General features: G+C 46.3%; 1 protein-coding gene across 1 annotated transcript in view; it reads left to right on the top strand.

Annotated features, from left to right (window-relative positions):
- Nucleotides 1-5670: 5670 nt before the first annotated feature.
- The window catches only part of LOC149340871 (beta-mannosidase-like), a 64125-nt gene continuing 46168 nt past the window's right edge, over nucleotides 5671-23627 (top strand). The window contains exons 1-8 of the mRNA XM_089551196.1: nucleotides 5671-5848; nucleotides 6724-6870; nucleotides 8157-8305; nucleotides 10043-10254; nucleotides 11536-11606; nucleotides 13499-13695; nucleotides 15497-15767; nucleotides 18665-18969. Coding sequence (XP_089407322.1) covers nucleotides 5671-5848; nucleotides 6724-6870; nucleotides 8157-8305; nucleotides 10043-10254; nucleotides 11536-11606; nucleotides 13499-13695; nucleotides 15497-15767; nucleotides 18665-18969 — 1530 coding nt within the window. The remainder of the gene's footprint in view (nucleotides 5849-6723; nucleotides 6871-8156; nucleotides 8306-10042; nucleotides 10255-11535; nucleotides 11607-13498; nucleotides 13696-15496; nucleotides 15768-18664; nucleotides 18970-23627) is intronic.

The raw sequence follows: 23627 nt of genomic DNA, 5'->3' as shown, positions 1-23627 counted from the left end.
GGGGGGATGCCATTCACGTGGGCGGATCAGATTAAGAAGTTTGCGGAGATACGGTGGCAGCAACTAACAAAGGGCAGGGTTAATTGGAGAGACATAGAAGAGGCCTTCGCACTGCAGTGGGCGTAGCTGGGCTGATGATGATGTTGATGATGATGAATTCACGTCGGCTTGTGTCTGTCTTCTTACCTCGGCTTTGGAGAAGTAATGCCTTTGGAGAATTAGTGAATGCATAAGTGGCGTTGCACCAAGGCGAATAAAACAGATTGTAATAAATAAAGCTATCGCATGTGTAAACTTTTCAAAATGTCACAACTGTGTTGACTCTGCAAAAATTCATTCATTCATTGAAAGGTTGGCTTCCAGCAAACAAAAATATTGAACCGTATCGGCTCGAAAAGAATACGATTTTATATATTTTGCGGTAGGCGCTCGCTGTAAAGCAGTAATCGTAGAACCTTTTCTTGTGCTCGTGCAAAAATCTGTACTTATGTAGGGATGTGTTTATTCCGGTTGCACAGGGAGACCGAGACTCTGGGACGGATCTTGCAGCGTAGCATGAGGCAATAACCAGCACCAAGAGCACGCCCAACATTCTTTGGCCAAAATTTTGAATATTGAAAACTGTAAGGCACTGGTATAGAAATATTGAAGGTAATGGTCCATTCTTCCGATGCGTAGCAAATTCTTTCTTTTAATGTTTTCCATCGTTATCACCGGGCAGTTAAGCCTGCCGTAGAAAAGCAATGGGGAACGTTTCTGCCCATAGCAAAATGGTTAATAGCAAAAAAAATTCAAGCCGGCCAATGAGAGATCTGCCGATATATTGATTGTTATAGTGAAATCCTACAATATATGAAAAAATTGCGCTCGAAAACTTTTTCTTGTTCAAAAATGCATCTGTCCAGAATTTTTGGGCGTCAGAGACGAACTTCCCCGGGAGCAGCGTCGCGTAGGCACATGCTGGCAGCGGAGACGGTTAGTGTTGGCTCACTATGAGCAACCCCCGGCGAAATGGGAGCCATCTTGACGGCTTGTAGATACGGAAGAACTGAGGGATCATAGTAGGGCTTCAAACTGTTTACGAGAACGGTTTCGCGGCCACGGAGACGTAAGGCTGTAGAGGGCGCAACTGCTCAACCACGTAATTCACAGGAGCCGTTTGCTGAAGGACTAGGTAAGGACCATTATACCGCGTAAGCAGCTTCCGCGAAAGGCCGGGAGTTGTGGGAGACACCCAGAGCCTCACAAAGGAGTATAGAGGATAGGGTGAACAGGTCTCGCAGGTGTGGCGATGCCGTTTTTGCTGCCGCTGGTTCCGTGTCGTAAGCAAGCGAGCAGGTTGGCAGCATCCGAACGCTGTTTGAAGGTGATCACTTCAGGGATCACCTACTCGGGTTAAACTGCTGAACATCGTCTATTTTCGCAACAAGGCTGCAATGAAAACATCTGGATAGGTAGCCGAGTGATTCCTCTATCCTATCATGTCACGTTTGTTGCGCAATAAGTGAACGTTTTAACAGGAGCGAACGGAATAACCTTAAAATTGCGCTAGACTCTACGTGGCAGCTTCGGAGTGTGGCGTGGACAAGGAAATGCCGGGGCATTAGGAACGAAGAGCATCCATCGTGCAGATTGGCTCGTGCCCGTATAGAAGAAAGAAGGGAGAAAATGCGATGGTCGTTTGCGTCGCGCTGGTGTAAGGGAAGAGCGTGGTCAAAGTTAGAGGGGTCGGCGTTCGCTTTCACAACCAGAGAGCTCGCTTTCACAACCTACCAGGCTTAACAAAATCTAAACCACCGCCATATTTTTTTGCTATCAAATTCTGTTTTCGCTGTTTCACTATAAAATTCTTCGTTCTACTAATCCTAAATTTACTTTTGAGGTTTGTTGTTTTCGTGCGCCCTGCTTTCATCTCCACTGAAAATATTTATCTTTTACTTGTGAGTACTTCCTGGGTACCGAAACGTCACTTTCTGCGAACACGCAGTTTCACAGCATAGGTATTACCACCAAAAACATGTACTGTTCAACCAGATGCGAGTCCAACTGAGCCTCTGAAGAACGAAACTCCTGCATAGAAAAAAAAAAGTGATCCAGTAAACAAAGTACAGACCCCGAGGTAGAGAACGGCTCACATAGTAGACAAATCTAAAAAGGTTACTGTCACGTCCCAGTCTTTCTTGCCAAATTTCTGCAAAAGTGTAGGCTTGCCGCGCGTGACCATTACGTCGACGGATCGTTTTAACTGTACATGTTACGAATGCACGTACTGGCGGCGCGGAGGCAGGCACCATTAGAAAAAGGTCGGAAATAAGTGTATACACGATGCGACATCAGCACGTCGGCCACGTATCAAACACACGACCGGTCGCTCTAGCAGTAACCGTTATAAAGCCTCGAGGCAGGAGCGATAATTATCCAGAGGGCCGCGCCCTGTGTGCGTCATTTTCATGGTCATGGCTTGTAAGACACGTGACAATTATGAATAAACAAACTTGTCCATTTACTTCTCTGACTGTATTAAAGGGACACTGAGGAGAAATTGAAGTTGGCTTGTATCGACAGAATACCAGCTCCTGATTACAAAAACGCCACTCATACTGACAACAAAGCTCTTGTAACGTAGAAAAGAGCAAGAACCAAAATACAGGTATCGCCGCCACAGGCCAAACTCGCAAGTACAAGCGTCATGACGTCATATAACAAAACAGTGTTGCTGGAACCAATGTTTCTAGCAACGCTAGGACACGAGAAGTACAAATCACTGAGGCGCAGCCAATGCATGCGCAAATCTCCTTGACGTCGCCAGATGGCGCCACGTGCCGGGCAGCTACGCGCTCGCCTGAAGCATCGGGACCAATCAGCGCCTGCTCGCCGGCGTTAGGCGGGCTCCCGGTATTCCGCTAGCGGTATCAAGGTACACGGTATGCTAAAGGTGTCTATTTGCGAGAACTTCGTTGACGACTTCGAGAACGAGATCCATCGTAACGCTCGCAAAACGCCGGTGCAAACGTAAGCGAAGCGACTGTAGCGACGGCCGCAATAGCCGATAGATGCCTTCAACGAGCGGCCGGCGGTAGCTTTCTTTTCGGCTGCTGCTAGGCCGCACTGCTGGCAGCCAGAAATCACGGAGTCTGCATCACGTCATGTTTCACGTCACTTAGTCCTCTGTCGTCATAGCCGAATCCCAAGTTTGAATCACAGCGGCGGGAAAAACCTTTTCAACTTCGAATCCAAATTTCTTAGAAATAAATGCATTTTTCGCTGCCGGCCAAGTGGCAACAAAGCCATGGCATGCCGAACTATCGGATTTTGCTATAAAAAAATATATTAATAGTGCTCTCCTCAGTGTCCCTTTAAGTACAACAAAAAACACAAAAGAGGTATAAAAACACTAATCCTTGACTTTCGTGCCATGGCAATGGTACTACTTTACTAATCCTTCTGAAACACAACACGGCCTTGATTTGTACTCTAGCAGCGAGAATGATGACCAGTAACCTGAATTTCAGAGACAGCAGTCTTTGGAGGTCCCTCGTTCGAGGTTAGGACCCCCTGTGTCTCCACCACTTCTTCTCTCGTTCGGTGCGAGTGCCAAGGGATTCTCGTTGAGTAGTGTTTGCGGCTACTTTCATGACTGCATTATTGCAACTGGTCGGTTACCTTGTTAACTATATATAAAATTCTGCCGAATGTCCAAAACGTGTATTGTATTCTATTCCTGGTACTTCAAATTTGTTTAATTTATTTAAATTTTTCAACAATGAATATAATTCTTTTTCTAGTTTCAGTCATTCCACTATTCTACTTCGCCGCCTCACGCCTTTTTACCGCACAAATACTTCCTTGGCATTCACCACCGTACCTTGGCCAATCCCCCCACGTGGGTATGTGCCATGTTTACTGAAGTAAACAACGACAACAGAAACAATATCCCTAGCTCATTCGTGTTACATGCTTGTCCAGATGCCGAAGAAGCGGTACAGTATACGCCGCGGGCCGAACCTGCTTCACCCGCAGGGCATCCTGTGCTGATCTACCAGGTTAAAGTTCTCTCTTCTCCTCTAGGCTAGCTTGCTAATTCTGCCCATTTTTCCCATGTACATAATTTCTCTAGGCGTACATTTTTAGTCTCTTTAGTTCGCTGTCATTTCCTAACAGTCGAAATGTGCCTGCGGTTGTTAAAGACGCCGCGCCATACCAGCCATTAACTGCGCCCGCCCAGCGATGACCCCCGATTGCGCAGCAGTAGCAACAATCACCACCACAATTACTACTACTACTACTACTACTACTACTACTACTACTACTACTACTACTACTACTACTACTACTACTACTACTACTACTACGACTACTACTACTAGCGGTTGTATTGGTAGGGGCACTACCCGGCTTATACTGCTATACTACTACTACTACTAGTAGTCCGAGTAATGTCCCTAACAATACTGCCGCTAACAGAACTGCCACTAGCACTACCAGCCCTACCACTGAAACCACCAACGCTACCATCGCTGCACCTCTTATTACTTCACGACCTTCTACTAGCACTGTTCCGAACGCCACTACTACCACTTGTACAGGGGGACAAAAATATTACTACAATCAGTGCGTTAGTATTAGAAGCGCCACCATGACGAAAAAGTATCCTACGTCCGGCGGTGTGTTGTGTTCACTTACTACCTGCTACCACCTGCCACCTCAAATGGTTAGTACACGGAAGAGCCATCTAATACGATTAGCACGTGGTGAAGTAGAGAGAGAGAAATCCCCCTGTTCTCTTCCTGAGGAGTGACCGGAAGGTTGAAATCATAAAAAAATTATTTTGCACAATTGGCAATGACTAATAGTAGCTACGAATGACTCAGCAAAGAACACGGCAAATTTCTCAGCAGTTTGCTCGGCAGAGTTGAGCAAACGTTCTTCATGAGCAAATCAATACATGGCGAATGTACGAAAATATGACGAGAAGATAAGAAGTAGGAGAGAAGCAATTAAAATCAAGGAGAAGACGTAATTCTAACGCACTGTCATCACATGAGGATAGTTGAGCGCTACCGTGATTCTTTTTTAGTGCTACCAATACTACAATCTCTACCTCCACTAACACTGCCACTCCACTGTTACCACTACTACTACTACTGCTGGTGTTGTTGCTACTGCTACAACAGCGTGCGTTCAAAGTGCGCGAATCGAGGGGCTAAGGCTTAAAAGAGAGCTGTTGAAAGAAGTACTGAACATAAAACACCCTGCCCACACCGCGAATCGAGGGACACAAAGTAGAAGAAGCAGAAGAAGAAGCAAGAATTACCTGGAGGTCCCTCTCTCCAGGTTAGGGCTCCCGTTATCTCTGCCAGTGTTGTTATCGTTCGGAGCGAGCGCCAAAGGTCTTGCATTGAGTTCAATTTGTGGGAATCTCCATGATTACATAATTGCAACTGGTAGGTTGATTTGCTAACTCCTTTAAAAGTCTCGGAGTTTTTTTTCTTTTTTTTTAAATTATTATTCTCGCCAAAATGTTCTTTGTTATTTCACTTCAAATATTCTTCTGTCGTTTTTCATGAATACATTTTTCAAAATTCACGTTTGGCTCCGATATTTTCTCGTAATCCTATGAAAATTTTCTTATGTATACCACTATACCTTGGCCAATCCCCCCACGTGGGTATGTGCCATTATAAAGAGGTGAAGCAGAAGAAGAAGCAAGAAGACCCTGCAACGGCCATGGGACCCTGGAGGCCAGGACTGCTCCTGGGGCTTGCCGCGTTCCTGGCGGCGTTCGCCAGGGTCGTGGGCATCGTGCTGCCCCTCAATGGAGACTGGAGGGTGTACAATCGAAATAAATGTACGTACGCTGGCCTTCTCGCCACCCGCTGACAGTCCTCATCTTCCTAGTTTGTGAAGCTCGGCAGACCGCTTCGTAGCGGCTGCTTGAACTTATGTGCGTGGCGTAACCACTTGTAGCACCAGCCTTTTGCCTGCCTGGGTTAATGTACGTCGAACTCACAAGAGCGGGGTAGAGTAACGCACGCAAGATAAATTGGTGCGTTTGCACTTCGAAGACCATACTGTGAGCTGCGAAGGATTCCGAGTCGGCAGTGCTAGGGATTAATTTTGGCAAGTGGCTGTACGGTCGACCACCGGCAGCATAGCCCAGAAAACAATGCAGGCAATGTCTTCTTATCAGTATCAATATCAGTATCTCCACACATACGCATTTTTACATTCCCCACTCAAGAAAATGCGTTTTTTCGGCTAAGTATTCAAGCTGTGACGAGGAAGACAACACGCTAATACAAAACTATAAGCAGCAGCAAATAGGCATTACCTTACGGGGGGGGGGGGGGGGGGGGGGGGGGGGGAATGCAGTGCTAAGTGCCAAGTGAAACGGCAAAATTTAAATAGGGTGTTCATCTCGAAACTTATGCACTCAGGAATTCCCTTACTTCCTTTTTCGGATTCCTCAAAGGCGCTGAAGGGAATGTTGAAAACCCTATAGTGGCAGCATGAAACATGAGCGCCGCATATATAATGTTCAGAATGTTGTACCTAATATTTTATGCCCAGACATGACTGATTGCGCAGTGCAAACGTGTAAAAGAGGAGTAATAACAACAACAAAACGTTATTGTTAACTACAATGTGGAATCAAAGCCCAACATTAAAAAAGAAAGGAAATTCTCTTGTGGGCTCAGTGATTGTTTGTATATTATGCTCCAGCGTACCACTTCTCCGGTGTGGTCCCTGGCAACGTGTATACAGACCTGATGCGCGCAAAGCTCATTGGAGACGCCTACTACCGCGACAACGACGAGCGCTTCGCCTGGGTCGGACACGACAACTGGACCTATACGCGGGACTTTCAGTGTAAGGCGGCCAATTCTTTTTGCTTACAATAGCAAGTGTATTCAAATATTCTCCACCACCTTAACCAGTAGTAGTGTATGACTATGACTAACCTGAAAAAAAAAAATGAATGGCGCCGTTACGGCGCCTGACACAAGAAAAATGAAGCCGATTGGCTGCCTCTGCAATCAAAAGCGGCAAGGTTGCTGTGAGGAAACTTGTAGATTGTCAGAGAACTGTAAGAGACAGCAGTGTGTCTTGCCACTGCTTTAACCACAGCCTTTAATTGGATTCGTGTTTATTTCTTACCAAAATGTGGATGATGTCTGATGGTGATTCTGTAAACCCACCTCTTTACTGACGTTTGCAATGTTATACACTCTCATTCCTTACTCTTTTTGTTCTCTCTCTTTATAAAACTTTACTGCTGCTTACACTGTCTGTGCTGTTGGGAAGCTAGTGTCCAGTATTAATACAATCGTCATCAGCGTTCTTCTATGCTCTTTTATCTTGGCTTAGGTATTAGATTTGGGCTCATAACGACCATATGCTTCTGTTTATATCGTCATGAGTGGCTTCTTTTCTACCTGTGTTCGGACAGTTGTCACTGACGCCAGAAAATGCTTAATAGGCTACCCAGCGCTCCTTTTTGTTGCGCTTCAGCTAACAAACCACAGTGATCAAAGTCAGAGAGGTGCTTGCCTTTCTGGCAGTTCTTTTCACTGTTAGTTTGAAGCACGCCTAATTCGAACAAGATCATAGATCTCACTTTCAAACTCTCTGAGGGAGGGATAACTTCGTGATACCCCGTTTCGCTTGCTTGCGCTCAATTATTTCGCCCTTGTGCTCTGGATGTCGTCTTTGTTAAGTGGCTATATAAGTGATATGAGAATTCTACCCTTTAAGCGGAGCGCTGATCGGTCGCAGCAGTACGAAGAGATAATGCCATGTAAGAACAGATCACAAGCATAATTTTGAGTGATTACTCGACTTCATGATGTCATGTAGATGAGCATAGAATAACTAATGTGAATGAGCAATTCGGTGTCAGAGCAACACCAAACGTGCACGTTTCTTCACATGAGTAGATAGAGATGCAAGAAAGAGTGTGTGCTTTTTTTTATGTTCGTCTTTCACTACAATTTGGTATCAGTGGCCACGGTTACTTTGAAGTGTCCTGTCTTTCAGATAGGTAAATATGACAAGCTGTACTTGCTGATATAGGTTTCATTTTGCCCTTTGTATTCATCATATTAATACCTTAAGGTGCAACTGCGCAATATATTTCATCTTTTCATCATTTGCAGTGAAAGAAGAACACACTCATCACCGCCGCATCCTGCTTGTCGCTCACGGCATCGATACCGTGGCCACCGTCTACGTCAACGATGTTCCTGTGGGAGAGACGGACAATATGTTTGTGCGCTACGCATTCGACATCAAGCAGTACATCAAGGTGCGATCAGAGCATCTGGTCTAGTGTGCTAGTGAATGCACTAACAAGGCAACCATTTTGAATGCAGACCTTGTTAGTTTGAGAGCATAGATATGAATGATCCCTGCTTTGCACCTGATGTTTGCATTCTGAAAACAAGAACACATGAACTAGTTAGTAAGTTTTCCATCAGGACATAGATAAATGTTAGGGGTTGAACGTAATATTACACCTTCGCAAAACGCGCATGGTTTCGAATGTGTTTAATTTATTCAATTTGGGTGCAAACAGCCTAGGAACCGTAACTGTCTGAGCCGGCAGCTAAATTACTGCGAATGACAGTACCTTTCGGGATCATGTTCGAGAGTAGCGTTAGCGTAGGGGACCCTTTTGCATTGGCTCATCTCGTTTCCTGGTCCTGGCCTGGTTGTGCAAATAATTTCTGACCATGCAACACCAAACTGTCCAGCAACAAACTTCTCTTTCATTCCGGTCGCAATGCCATGGTGCCATTCTCTCGCCCTGCTTCGTCTTTGCACCAGTGCCAGCCACGCCGACATAATCGCCTCGAAGTGCGTTTTCTCAGCGTATTGGCTCGAGCGACGAATCAACCTAATGTGTTGTCTCCCCTCCAGTCTTGCACTGGACTCTCCACAGCCGTGACAGTTTCAATTCTCGACTGCTTCCCAGGAGAGTTAAGTGTGCTTCCAGATAACTATGAGGCTGCCATGAACTATGAGGCTGCCATGAACTACGTTATCGCGATTTGTACGGACCAATGAAAGCCCCGAGATAGTTTAAGTATGAAAGCTCAGTTTAAGTGCAGTAGATAAGGTCATGGTCAAGAGTCATAGCATTTTAGTTGAAAAGAAAAAGGGCGATTGTGCGGCGAGCAAGCAAAGGCAAGACAAAAAATTGCCGGGTAACGAGCACTCGTCCTGCTTTTACGAGTTCCTCTCAATATCTGCGATGCCTGAGTAGCTATGGCGTTCAGCTTCTGACGCCAGGGTCGCGAGTCCGAATCCCGGCTGCGCCATCTGCATTTCAATATAGACGAAATGCGTAAACTCCAGGGCGCCTGCGTTGTCATAGCACGGTAAAAAGCAAAGGTGGTCAACACGCATCCGTAGTGTGCCAGTACGGCGTCTCCAATAGCTTACGTGTCATTCAGAGATGTTCAACGCCACGCACTATACTATACTATACTATACTATACTATACTATACTATACTATACTATACTATACTATACTATACTATACTATACTATACTATACTATACTATGTTCCGCCGCGGTGGCTCAGAGTTTATTTACAGCGCTTGGCTGCTGGCCCGAAAGACGCGGGTTCGATCCCGCGTCTATACTATACTATACTATACTATACTATACTATACTATACTATACTATACTATACTATACTATACTATACTATACTATACTATACTATACTATACTATACTATACTATACTATACTATACTATACTGTACTGTACTGTACTATTGGCTGGCTTTCTTTGCGTTCCTAAGCCTTCTCTGTCCGACGTGTTCCGCGACACGGCAGACAGCATGAGCTTTATCTTAGGCCTGCATTCCGCCAATCTGTGAACATTCGCACTTCAAATTTGTTATTACAGTGCACCTTTCGTCAATGAAAACGTATCTTAAATCAACCCAATAATCGAGCCAATTTTAACGCTTTATGCCAATGGCTCTGATATTCTGCAGTGCCTTTAGCACCATGCGGCTGACTCCGCAGGTGGGGTACAACAACGTGAGCGTCGAGTTCACCTCGGCCGTGGCCGTGGCGAACGCGCGCGAGCGGTCGCACGCGTTCGCCAGGGGCCACCAGGTGCCGCCCGAGTGCCCACCCGTGCGCCAGCGCGGGGAGTGCGGCGTTAACCACGTGCGAAAGGTGCAGGCCTCCTTCAGTTGGGAGATGGCGCCCGCGTTCCCTACGCAGGGCATCTGGTGAGCAAGACTGTCCTGAAGCCGTTATTCATGACGTTTATTTTTAAGGCGAAAGCCTTTAGTGCCTCATTGTTGTCGACAGAAGGTTGTCAGCAGAGACGTCACGCTTTTCGGTGGGTCTAAATGGTTATGGCGTCAGAGCGCGCAGATTCGAAGTAATGAGGTCACCCACGGATGCCTAACGCCCCCTTCTGGAGCAGACGACAACTAATAAAAAATAGTTGTCGTCCGCTTCGACAGGGTGCGTAAGGCGTCCGTGGGTGATCGCATTACATACCTCATTGCTGCGAACACAAGCAGTGCGGCAGGAAAGGCTTTTTTGCCTTGCAGCACTTTAGAGATCCAAAGTGCCCCCTGAATTTTCTTGGTGCGTTATTACTTATAGTACCCATTCTCCGCATTCAGCCGTTGTGTGTTTGTTTCTCTTTCTCTGTGTTTGTGTGAAGCATGCTCTGTGGCAGGCTGCCATTCTCGACTTTACATCCATTGATCCCTGGGAGTCCGCATACCACTCCTGGCGCACTGTTGCTGCTGTTAAGCGATGCGCCATTGCCCTGCGATGGTAGGTGCTGCCACCGGTGGGGCTTCTGAGAACCAGGTTGCTTTTCCCGAGCAACCTCTCGCGACCGGTCATTAATTTAACTGCCACCTGCCACGGTGGGCAGTTTGCTCACAATCCAGTGGGCAGGTTATGACGACGTCACTAGGTCACGTGACTTAGGTGGCCCACCTGCCCCCAAGGTTGCTCCTGTGGAGCTTTGTCGCGGAGTTTTGCTCACGGTCAACGAAGTTGACATCGGCGACGACGCCGGCTTTTCTGGTACACGGGGCACTCAACGCTATTGCCTTAATAATCACCGATTACACCGGCTGGTAGACGACCAAACAACTGTATGGATATCGAATTTCGCATACGCCGCATCACTGCACTAATGTACAGTTGAGCGTGCCTAGTAATTTCTCAAATAGCGGATTACTGGGTTACATAATTTAACCCGTGATTGCGATATAACCACAGGGGAAAAATTACAACTAGATCGCTAGGGAGAGGAGGTTATAAGTTGAGGAACTGTACTATTCTGCATGTTCTTGTTTATTTTACTTTTTGCTCCACTGTTGAAAGCTTTTAGGTGCTTTTCATGAACGCTATAAATGAGATCACATGTTTTCAAAAGCCGAGGCCCATAGAGATCCTACCCGAATGTCATCCCCGTTTTTCCATCACGAGCCAGCAGCCTGACTAAAACAGTGGCACGTTTTATTTTTTGTTTCATTGTTCAGGAAAGACATCGGCATCGAGATGTACGATACCCTGATCATACGTGACATGGTGGTCAGAACTCGGCGCTTCGGTGAGTGCCTAGAAGGAATTTTTCACGGAAATTTAGAAGGAGGGCACACGTCTGATGCACTGATAAACATGGAAATAAGGCTAGAAAGACATAATCTAGGCTGTAATCTATTGTACAGATTAGGCGGAAAGATCGCGGAGCAGCGACTTCCCGGTTTAATAGTTTTGTGCTATTAGCTGACAGCCAGGGAGGTTTACAGGCTCTGTTTAATTATTCTGGAGACGAAGTAGGCGCTCTAGGCTTCAGGTTTAGAGGAACTAAGTCAGATCTTATTATTTTCAACGATTCCACTGATCAGGTCCTCACAGTACAAGGCCATGACATGCCCAGACTGGTTGAATACAAATATCTCGCGGTAGAGGCAAACAATGAAAATATATGCATGGAGAATAGAGAAAAGTACTAGGGCGAAATGGCGAAGAGTTGCCGCCATAATGAAGCATAGGGCATTATGAGGGTACAACAAGTATGAGGTACTGAATTTGGAATGGAAGAATGCTACCAAGGCTTCCATGTGGGGACGCGATTTTACGCCTAAGGGCAGAAGTTTAGTTCGGACTCAAAATTAGTCAGAGAGCTGTTGGAAGATTAGCCCTAGGTGCCCACGAAAAACCAACAAGTGAGGCAGTAGAGGGGCACATGGGCTGGGTGTCTGAAGCACAAGAAGCTCATAGAAAAATATTATATGAATTACAGCCGAGGAAACTGGACGATAACTGGAAGGCAGCTAAAGTACTTAAATACTGATACAAAAAGAGCCTTGACTCACAATGGCGGAATAAGATTAGGAAACTAACCAGTAAGTATGCAGGACACGGGGACGGAAAAAGAAAGGGCATTGAACAACAGGTAAAAACGCAGAAGGTAAGAACTGGATTAATTAAAATTAAAAGAAGCAGACTGTAGAAATATATAGAAACTAGAAAAGGCAAATAGAGAAGGAATTTTTCTATGACAACTCAAGAGGCAGCGCCCTATTCAGTTACGCTAGATCAGGCTGTCTGCGAAAGCGAAGCTACAAAAAGAAATTTAACGAAGATGATGACACATGTACAGTGTGTGGTAAATCTGTGGAAACAGCGATAATCTAATACTAAAATGTGGCGGTATCCTTACGAAAGATGACGCAGGCACAGTCACTCTCCCTGAGGCCCTATGGTTTAGAGATAATGAAAGCCACGGGAAAGAATCTGCGACAGAAGCTAGTGAAACGTGATCATAAGATTGGTGGATCAAAAGCAGGTCTTTGGAGTAAGGTTACAAGTTTAGGATTAAAAATTTTATTCACATAAAAATGACAAGTTTATAGATAACACCATTAAATCTGAGGCACTCTTATAGAAAGAAAAATGACGAGCATGGTGGGAACTGCTACTACCCCGTTTCAAAGGGGACGCTCATATCTTCCGTCCATTACATTCCTTCTTCCTTGTTTAGGATTCGAAGTCGGCATAGCGTAAAAGTCAGTTGAATCTTGATTTAAATAGGACCAATTTCAATACAGTGCTTACTAAGGCTGGTATATTGAAAAATAGAAATATAAAAATATACTTTTCCTCGTGGCACCGGCCACAACCCAATTTCCAATCAGAGGCTTCTATAGCGTCATTTGCGTCTCTTATTGAGCTCTTAGCATCGATACATCCATCCATTTATTCATCAACGTTTCAAAATCTGAATGCGAGAACCGTTACCCCGCGCATGAGGCAATGAATACTCGCTGCCTTGCAGAAATTCGTCGGCTGCGCAGCTACTGAAGCCTTACCGTATTCCTTTTCAGCGACCTGCTTTCTAAAACGTATTGAAGAAAAAGGAACTGATGAACTGCCTGTTGACCACTGCGCAGACATCTGCCTCGTGCCTCTTTTTGCAACGTGCGCGGTACATCGCAGGGTCGAAGGACAAAGAAGACCAGCCCGACAGGTGGGCCCTGGACGTGGGCCTGTTCCTTGAGGTTGCGTTCAGCGGCAAAGCGCAAGTTCTTCTGAACCTGGTGCTGGACGAACGCCTGACCGTGAAGAAGAACATCTCGGTGGCCGCGAATAACGAGCTTACCGCTCACTACCGATTTCGGCTACGAATCCCGGAGGCAAGACTCTCATTCTTCCCACTGTCAAGACGTATCTCACTATTAAAGACACGCATGTTTATCATAGTCATCGCTGTGTTGTCTTAAAGGTGCACTGAAGAGGAATCTGAACTCGTCTTTTTGCCGCGGAAACTCGATCTACACTTTCCGAGCATTCTTAGAAACCTCGACTTATTGCCCTGTGTGGCCGATTTAACTAATTAAATCGAATTAACGTCCGGCTCCCGCCTTTATTTTTTGAATTCTCCCCGTACGGTGGGCGGAGTCGACCAACGCGTGGAGTGCCTTTCAGCCAGCTCTGTGGAGGCTTTGCTTTCGCTTTATTTTGTTTTTTAGGTTTCCGTGAATAAATAGTTTCATTCGCAGATAATATAGCCGCAAAATAAGCCCGCAGAAATAAAAATACGCGCGGACTATTTGCTTCTACGGATTACTACGTATTACTCCGCCGATGGCGGAGCGGCAAGCCGCCACGGTACTGGGTGAAAGCCACTCCACGCGTTGGTCGACTCCGCCCACCGTTCGGGGAGAATTTAAAAACAAGGCGGGAACCGGACATTAATTCGATTTAATTAGGGAAATCGGCCACCCAGGGGAATAAATCGAAGTTTCTAAGAATGCTCGGAACGTGTAGATCGAGTTCCCACGGCAAAAAGGCGAGTTCAGATTCCTCTTCACTGCATCTTTAAGCTCTGCAGAAGAATTGAGAGAGAGAGAGGCGGTGTATATACCGATGCTTCCTACGCTCGTTAGAATGCAGTCTATTTGCTACACAGAGACAGTGGTCGCCTGTTTACAAGTCCTAGTTGCGTCTTCAGCCCTACCAGTGTCAGCGCGAAGGGGGCTTACAAGTGCTCACATTAACGTCTCAAAGCCACCATACATGTCGTAACACAACTGAACCTGCTTGGATCGTAAAACACCTCTAGTTCGGTCACACACCTGCTCAGGGTTGAGTTCATGCTTTTTTCTTTTTTTTTTCAGTCACAGGTTTTAATTTCTTCTGCTTTTTGATAAAAACTTCCACCTAAACTCCTTCATGGATGTCTCAGTGTTCGAGTTAGATCCAACTCTGGAAAACGAAAGGTGACGGAGTGTGCCAGCAATAATTTGTAAACGAGCCACTTGAGTGTGTGTCGCACTTATACGGTATGATAGCGTCTGCATGTAGAACGTCAACTAAGCAACGTTGACAATAAATTGAGCTCCGTTTTTACTTCACTGCAAATGAATGATAAAAAATAGCATTTCGCACATTTTTTAATTTTTTTTCGTTCGAGATTCTTAATATAGTGCTATCAAACCACATGTTTTTCTGGTGTTAGTAAGTTTACTTATACTTAATCGCAGCATTTTCACACTGAACTTTTTGCGAGTTATTTCTTTTAAGAAAAAACTACGCAGCCAACCGTGTACGTTCGAGTGGAGTGAGCAAAGCAAAGTTTGCAAAGAAGGGTTAGTAGGCAGGGGAAAGTTTATTGTCCGGCTTCTCTGGTGATTTCACTCGTTAAATTATGTTTCAACTGGCAAACGTTCCATATGAGCCGCTCGTATGGAGTTATTGGAATATGGAGTCCATAACATATAGAAAAAATATGTGAAAATCCATATGTGACTTGTACGTAGCCCATAATTCTACACAATTCCATAAAGTGTGCATGACGTCATATGGAGTCCGTAAAATTCCCTAGGAGCTTTCTATACAGTGCATATCGTGTCCATATACTCCATACTGGACTCCATATGACCTATATGTTAGTATATGGACTTATGTGACTCGTCATATGGAGACTTTCAGTAGAGACCAGCTTCCCGTGCAGGTCACCAAGTGAATCTTTTGTCTTCCTCGGAGTTTGTGCCTTTCGACCACGGTTTATTTGTGTGCACGGCCCTTAACGCGTCGAATCTGCAGGGCCTGAAGATCGAGGCCTGGTGGCCGAATGGCTATGGAGCCCAGCGGCTGTACCCGCTGTCCGTCTCCCTGTCTATGGGACGCGACACCGCTACTGTGAGGAAGAGCATCGGATTCCGCACTGTGGACCTCGTCCAAGAGCCACTCGTCAACAGCACGGGTGAGCCATCGGTGACCCATCTGAATAAATCACTCAATGCGGACAGAAATTTCTTTTTTTCTTTTCTTATGCGGCTTCAGGGACGGTTACGTATACAGACATGTGACGATAGAACGTTAGTTATTTGAGTGTCATCATCCTCCACAGCTCCGTTGTAACCCCGGCGGCGACTGCGCCGAAGACATGCGCGAAAATGTCGATTGGTCCCAAAGGTAGTGGCGTCACAGGTGGAGCGAAGGATTTGAACAGGGGTAAACATCACATAAATTGTGAATATATGGTCGCAATTTCAGAAACATCATTATGACACGTGTAAGGTATCGGTAGCGTTCGCGGGGGTCATCGGAACGCGGCTGGGGGCACTCAAAGCGGAGCGTCTCCTTGCTTGGAACGCGGCCGCTCGCGAACGCGCCGGGAAGTACGGGTGTCCACCCACCCGCGGTACCGATTCGCACACGTGCTGGCACGGATGTGTATTTGTGTTTGTTCTATTTTAATTTTAGGGTGGAGGGAATGTTCTCTGCACGTACTGGCACGACCGTGCGTTTGTATTTGTGGAAAGGGCGTTTTGCCCTACGGAAGATGGAGGGCTGGCCAGGCTCTCGATAAGCCAATCATGTGAACATCGCAACATGATTGGAAGCCACGAAATGTGGGCCGGGCCTTTAGGGCTTTAAAACCGGGCCCCGGAGCTGGAAGCGGGGTTCTGCGCTAAGGTCAGATGCAACGCATCTTCGGCAACGCCGAGATAGGGGCCTCCCCTAGTATTAGCCAGATCCACCTTTTTGTTGTTTTGTATATTTGTGCCGTTAATTTGTCTCGAGTGCCTGAACTTGTGTCTATTGTAAATTGCTGTACATAAACTGTACATAAGTTTTCCCTTTATCCCTGCGTCTCGAATCATCGAGAGACCGTCTCTGACGGGGCACCGCTGGTGCGAAGATCGAGCTTCAGTTCGAGTTACCAACCGTCTCTGGCGGTGCACCTGTGGTGCAAAGAAGAAGAAGAAGAAGAACCTGATCTTTACTACACGTAAGAATATAAAGTAACTTAATTACACTAAAAAGAAAATTGGTGTAAGATGGGAATCGAACTCATGCTCTTTAGGTCCCGAGTCAGAGACACCACCCGTAGGACAACGAGGCACTATTCGGTCAACCGGGCTAAAAAGAAAACTGTTGTGTCTTGTCCCGCAGTGTTCGTGTCTGTGAAGAGATATGCAAAGAGTACCCCAGGCCACTGAAGGGAGCCATTAACGCTAACGCATCATACCCTTAAGCGGGACTTCAGTGTCCACGAATTTCGTTTAGCATCTTTATGTGGTCAGCTGGTGTGCTTTGGTAATGATGGTGAACAGGGGTACATAGACGTGGCGCTGTTTAAAAGTGAACGATACCTATACAGCTCCAGTTAGGGCCCTGATTGTCCTTAGATTATGCTTGATTATTATCGCCTATCGCACCATCTGGTTGATCGGGGCTACACCAGTGGAGCGACCGTGCTCAGTTTAAAGGAGAAGGGCGGAGCAGCTTAGAATGGCGTATATATAGAGAAGAATGGAAATTGTGGATTACTCGTTAGGGCTGTTGAAAATGCGCCTTTATGCCCATGTGCCGCGCGACGGTGATGCCCGTTAAAGTAACTCCGGTGGTCGAAATTCACTCGGAGACCTTCTCGCAGGCGTTCCTGACAGTCCATGTGCAGCTTCAAAATATTAAGCCTCTCGTACCTAACACTACGCATTTAAGAGGCTGTTGTTCTGGCCGTCGCTAAGATTTCTTGCGCGCACTGTCGCCGAACTGTTGTCGGTAAAATGGCTTTATGCCTGCAGGTTCATTCATACAACAGAGAAGAAATGCTCGAAAAGAGAGCGCAAGAACTGATGTACTGTGCAAAGGTTTTGAATAGAAGACCAACACAAGTGCTCAGCACGAGCGAGCTGGTTTAGCTCACTAGAAACGCCATCTTGGGTCTGGTCCTTAGAGTTGTCGTAAGCACTTCTCCAGCAAGGAACACCAGGAAGAGGTTACAATCATAAATCCTATGAGTGACTTTTGTCAGCATATGACTCGATTTGACTCTGAAAGCGGCCACACTCGCACTCGTAGCGTTTTACAGGCTGATGTAAGAAGAAATTAGGATTACACAGACCAGAAGACAACCTTGTGGCATTGTAGCTGCTGATGAGACAGGAAGGGTGTTGATGTTGCCATGCCACCGCGTCGCGCGAAGTCATCGGCTCTTTGAAAAAAAATAAAATCTGACGGTAAAGCTTCCATGGTCTCGGTTAAGACGAGATTGAATAATATAACTCACTCACTCACTCACTCACTCACTCACTCACTCACTCACTCACTCACTCACTCACTCACTCACTCACTCACTCACTCACTCACTCACTCACTCACTCACTCACTCACTCACTCACTCACTCACTCACTCACTCACTCACTCACTCACTCACTCACTCACTCACTCACTCACTCACTCACTCACTCACTCACTCACTCACTCACTCACTCACTCACTCACTCACTCACTCACTCACTCACTCACTCACTCACTCACTCACTCACTCACTCACTCACTCACTCACTCACTCACTCACTCACTCACTCACTCACTCACTCACTCACTCACTCACTCACTCACTCACTCACTCACTCACTCACTCACTCACTCACTCACTCACTCACTCACTCACTCACTCACTCACTCAATCGATTTGGGACGTCAAACCCCATAAACCATCATTAAACCATCGCTCACATCGTTACTCAATCCGCCACTTCCTCGCTCACTTCTTCACTCGCTTCCTCACTCATTCCCTCACTACCTCATTCAATAACTTATTTTGACGCTAACTGTACAACTGTCTGTTGTGCACTTCCTCGCAGGCGCTACGTTCTTTCTGCGCGTCAACGGGATGCCGCTGTTCGCCAAGGGCAGCACGTGGATGCCTGCCGACGCGTTTCCCGACCGCGTGACAGGCGAGCGGCTCGAGGCCCTGCTGGACGCTGCCGCGGCGGCACACATGAACCTCCTGCGTGTCTGGGGCGGCGGCCTGTACGAGTCGGACCTGTTCTACGAGCTGGCCGACCGCCGAGGCCTGATGATTTGGCAGGACTTTGCCTTCGCCAGTGCCCTCTACCCGGCCACGCCGGAGTTCCTAGACTCCGTGGCACGGGAGGCCCGTCAGCAGGTGAGCTTTGCTCTGTTGGGGGCGGTCTTTATGTGTTCTGGGCTTAAGCACAAAATGCTTTTAGCTCCTGTTGTCGGCGCTCCGCCGGTGACCGTGGCGCCAGGATGGAGGAACTTTGGTGAAGCTTTCAGTTCACCCGCTGGTGCTATGTGCTGCGCTGCCGCCGGAGCAACGCATGCGCAAATAAGAGCATTTTCATTGTCCTGTGGTGGGCGAAGTTATCGGGCGGCGCGAAGGAGCCTAAGGTCTACCCCTCAGCCCGAAAGGAGCACGCGCGCACTTGATAAGCAAGGCGACCGCACCGCGTGAGTTGCCGTCATTATGTAAGGCGTGAGAAACATAGAACACAGGTATCTGGGAGCCATTCATCAGCCCGGCCAGTAACCGCCTCTAATTTTGTTCTCCGACTTGGTGGCCGGCGGAGGTGGGGACGGCGGCGTCTGATCACAGGGATTGTCCCAACGTTCTGTGTAGCACGAGCTGGCACCATCTCTTCCTCTTCGGCATATGGCGAGCGTTGGTCGCGCGGGTCACAATATATAAATAGCCGCAAAGAAAACAGAGCGCGCTTTTAACTCTCCTCTATCTGCACGTGGCAGCGGTGGTGGTTTGGCTCCTTCCTCTGATCTTTTAACTCTCCTCTATCTGCACGTTGCAGCGGTGGTGGCTTGGCTCGAGCCAGTAGCAGGCCCGTGCAATTTCCTTTTCATCATTCTCTCAGTCACAACAACAACAACAACAACAACAGAGCGCGCTGTCGCTCGTGAAGAAAAGCTTAGGAAAGAAAAGTGGTTGATTAAGGTTTATGGTTTATGGTTTATGGGGTTTAACGTCCCAAAGCGACTAAGGCTATGAGAGACGCCGTAGTGAAGGGCTCCGGAAATTTCGACCACCTGGGGTTCTTTAACGTGCACTGACATTGCACAGCACACGGGCCTCTAGAATTTCGCCTCCATCGAAATGCGACCGCCGCGGCCGGGATCGAACCCGCGTCTTTCGGGTCAGCAGCCGAGCACCGTAACCACTGAGCCAAAGGACGCTCCCCAGGACTGTGTTTGGGCTACCAGAATATATGATCCGTCCTAGAATATGGTACGCATTTCCTGCAGTGCATTTCATGCTTACATTTACTCTCGACAACGAGGTAGCCTGTGAATTTTTTCTTCCCTTTTTGTCTACGCTTGTTCAGTCTATGGAATAACGGTTGTGATGTCTAACATGTCCGTGTTTCTTGGACATCAGTTTTAACTGTGAGGCAGCTGTGGAATTTTGTAAGGTACTGTTATGAAAAATTGAATAATGGTGCATTCTTCCGATACGTAGCAATATATTTATTTTAAATTTAGTTTATTCATGACTCGCATTGAGTGGTTACGACTGCTGTGGAAAACCAATGGGGAACGTTTTTGACCATAACAATAACGGTAATAAAAAAATGCAAGCCTGCCGAGGAGAGATCTGCGGGTATATCGATCCGCCTGGGGACACCTGGCGGCGGTATAGTGGAGTTTTACGATATAGGAAATAAGTGCGTTCATAAACAACTTTCCGTTGAAAAATGCTTTGCCCAGAACTTCCGTGTCGGACAACGGTTGAACTGAACAATGAGTAGCTCTTCTGGAATTCAATACAGTTTCATGCTACAATCCAGAAATAAAGGCAGAAGCAAACGCGGAACGAGGGTATCCGACGTCTTTGTTCCTGTTCTCCGTTCTGAAGAAACTGCTGAAGCTACTGAATGGCTAGACCAAGAGGTTTCTAAATACAGCGTACACCTTGGTAGGAATTTGAGTGAATCACGTAACGCAGCACTCAGTGAGTATTTCGCAAACGGGGGGCTTAAGAGAACATGGGTTAACAAGTTACCGCAACTTTCGATAAAAAGTCCTTCGTCTGACCGACGCTAGATAACAGGAACACCTAACGAGTTTCTTATCGTTTACTGCACGAAGTGAAATTTTGGTCTAAATTCAAAGAATAAAAAGCTGTCTTTAAGAAAACACTTGAAAGTTACTGGCGTTTGGAATGTGATGATATTGTTGCACAATATATGACTACTCTTTTCCGGAGTACTGCAGTAGTAAAAAGAATAAAGGAAGGCGGCAAAGTACATTTAAGCACTCTTTTGAAGTTAGTCAAATGATGCCGCCTCACAGGTTGCGCAGTTGAAATAATTGCGAAAGCTTACTATAATCTGTGAAACAGCTTTATTTTCACTTCTGGGTCGGAGCACGAACGAATACTGCCATGCAAAGAAAGTTCCCGTGACTACAGCATGTTGCAAACCGTCATTTTCAGACGTCGCAGGCATACGTACTGCGGCGAAAGCAATGTGCATAGACAATAACCACGCAGGCTTTTTAGCATCCCGGTAGAGTGCAGGCGTTCGAAGCGAATGGAGAGTAGCGATGGCTTACGTAAAAAAAGTTAGAGTAGAGGAGGGGGGGGGGGGGGGGGTGAAAAAAATGATAAGTCGTGCGGAAGTAAGCGAGGTGATAAGCTCTCGTTGGTGCATCGGAGTGCTGCCCACGCTGCTTTCCGGAAGTGGTCTGCGGGCGCTTGATGGACAGCTTCCGTTCTTTTAGGCATCGCCGATCACGCTTGAGGCGTGGACTGAGTAAACACAGCCTGTGCGCGCAGCAGGGAAGATGACAGGTCTTTGCAAAAGAGCAAAGTCCGGGTCTTATAAAGCCGGTGGACGACCGCATCGGAGAGAGCAAATCATAACGTAAAAACTAGACTGGGGTTCCCGAACCGGGCGCTGGACGAAGGAGTTTGTCGGGTTCTGCAGCGTTTTGTGAGTGCATTATAGCCGCCCAAAAAGTTATTGATCGTGGTGAAGTCTAAACTATGAGAAAAACTTTGTTATTCCCGCGACAACGGACTCGAAGTTACCACAACCCCGAAACGCAAAGCTAAAACGGTTCACAAATATCTTTGAGGACACAAGCTCATCGATTGGCTCCGGCCAATAAAAGGTCTTACTGACGTAAATAGCCTGACAGAGATGACTGGAAAGCTTATCTTTATGGCTTACCGAGACAGGGGTGCGCAGCTCGCTCGCAAATCGTCACCCGCGCGACGGGAGAAAATGTGCTTTTTATTGCTTTCTCTCTCAATGATTGGAATTTATGCGTTAAGAAAGCATGCTGGGAACACTGAAAGCTATAGGATGGCATTTATAGGTTAAAAGTTTACTGGTTGTGTTTACGACTCTTAACAGCTCTTCCATTTTTTTTCCATTGGGCAGGACCTCCTTTGACATATGTATTGTACGTGGACTAAAAGGCATGACGTCACAGGTGGAAGCATTTGTTTGTGGAGCAGTAAACATTTTTGTGGGAAAATCATCTTTACAATATGCCGCCCCATGGCGTAGTTTTGTCGAAGTTATGAATATTTCCGATTTACACAACAAAAAGCAGTCCGGAAGCGCTCGGAATCGCGTTGCACCATCTCGGGCTTCAAGCCATTTCGAGTGGATTAAAATAATTTATAATCTGTATCTTCTGCATCTTATTGCCGTATAAAGGGCACCGCAGTTAGATTTTTAACTCACTTGCTTTTTGCTTGTATTAAACACAACATTCAAAATTTTCTGCTTTGGCTTCACCTTGGGCCGAGTGGAGCAGCAAAAAAGCACCTTTTACAGGGGCAAACTGCGTTTGTATCCGCATGTGTCAGTCTTGCCCCACTACAACCACGCAAGGAAATAAATAAATAAATAAATAAATAAATAAATAAATAAATAAATAAATAAATAAATAAATAAATAAATAAATAAATAAATAAATAAATAAATAAATTTATAAATTTCATTTATTGTCGTTTAACGTCCCAAAGCGACTCAGGCTATGGGGGATGCCGTAGTGGAGGGCTCCGGAAATTTCGACCACCTGGGGTTCTTTAACGTGCACTGACATCGCATAGTACACGGGCCTCTAGAATTTCGCCTCCATCGAAATGCAGCCCCCACGGCCGGATAAATAAATAAATAACTAAATAAATAAAACTAACTAAAGGTGCAACTTCTTGATTTCTCGTTTCTTAATTATGATTCATGGCAGGCATAACGCAGATTTAAATATAGAAGAGAAAGTTCATGACGCGAAGTGACAATGATCGGTTACAAGTGACAATGACCATGAAACACGTTAAACGCGTGCCGAAAGGAGTTCTACACGTAGCATAAAACCGACGTCTCTCGTGATTAACCATGTAAATCTCAGACTCCATCCTTGGTGAGATAAGTATGATCTCAAGCCTGCGCTGCCAGTTAATATGAACGGGATGCCTCTTCCCGCTCTAAGCACATGAGAATTGTCACACGTTATTGCTATGCGCATCTTACAGTTGGTAGAATTTTCCGCCGGACAGCGTACGGAGTGTTTCAAAAGCTGCTACCATTCTCCAAAAAGTTCGGCTCTGTTTATTTCACTGGAATAGCAGAGTTAAGACAAAACATTCAGAGCAATGACAAATAGTGTGTTACGAGTATATTTTACACTGTGTCGATGTTCGGCAGTGGTTCCACACATTAAAGGAGCCAAGAGGTGCAATATTCTGCGCTAGTAAGTCCGAGTTATTGATTTCAAACCAGAATTCTTGCGGTCTTGTTAGATGACCGAGTTAGATGATAGACCTTGTATCGAAAGGAT

The sequence above is a fragment of the Amblyomma mixtum genome, chromosome 6, assembly GCF_055824585.1.
Source record: "Amblyomma mixtum isolate Tamu chromosome 6, ASM5582458v1, whole genome shotgun sequence".
Taxonomy (NCBI): Eukaryota; Metazoa; Arthropoda; class Arachnida; order Ixodida; family Ixodidae; genus Amblyomma; species Amblyomma mixtum.
The sequence above is the reverse complement of the archived record's forward strand: the minus strand, read 5'-3'. Positions and strand labels throughout refer to the sequence as shown.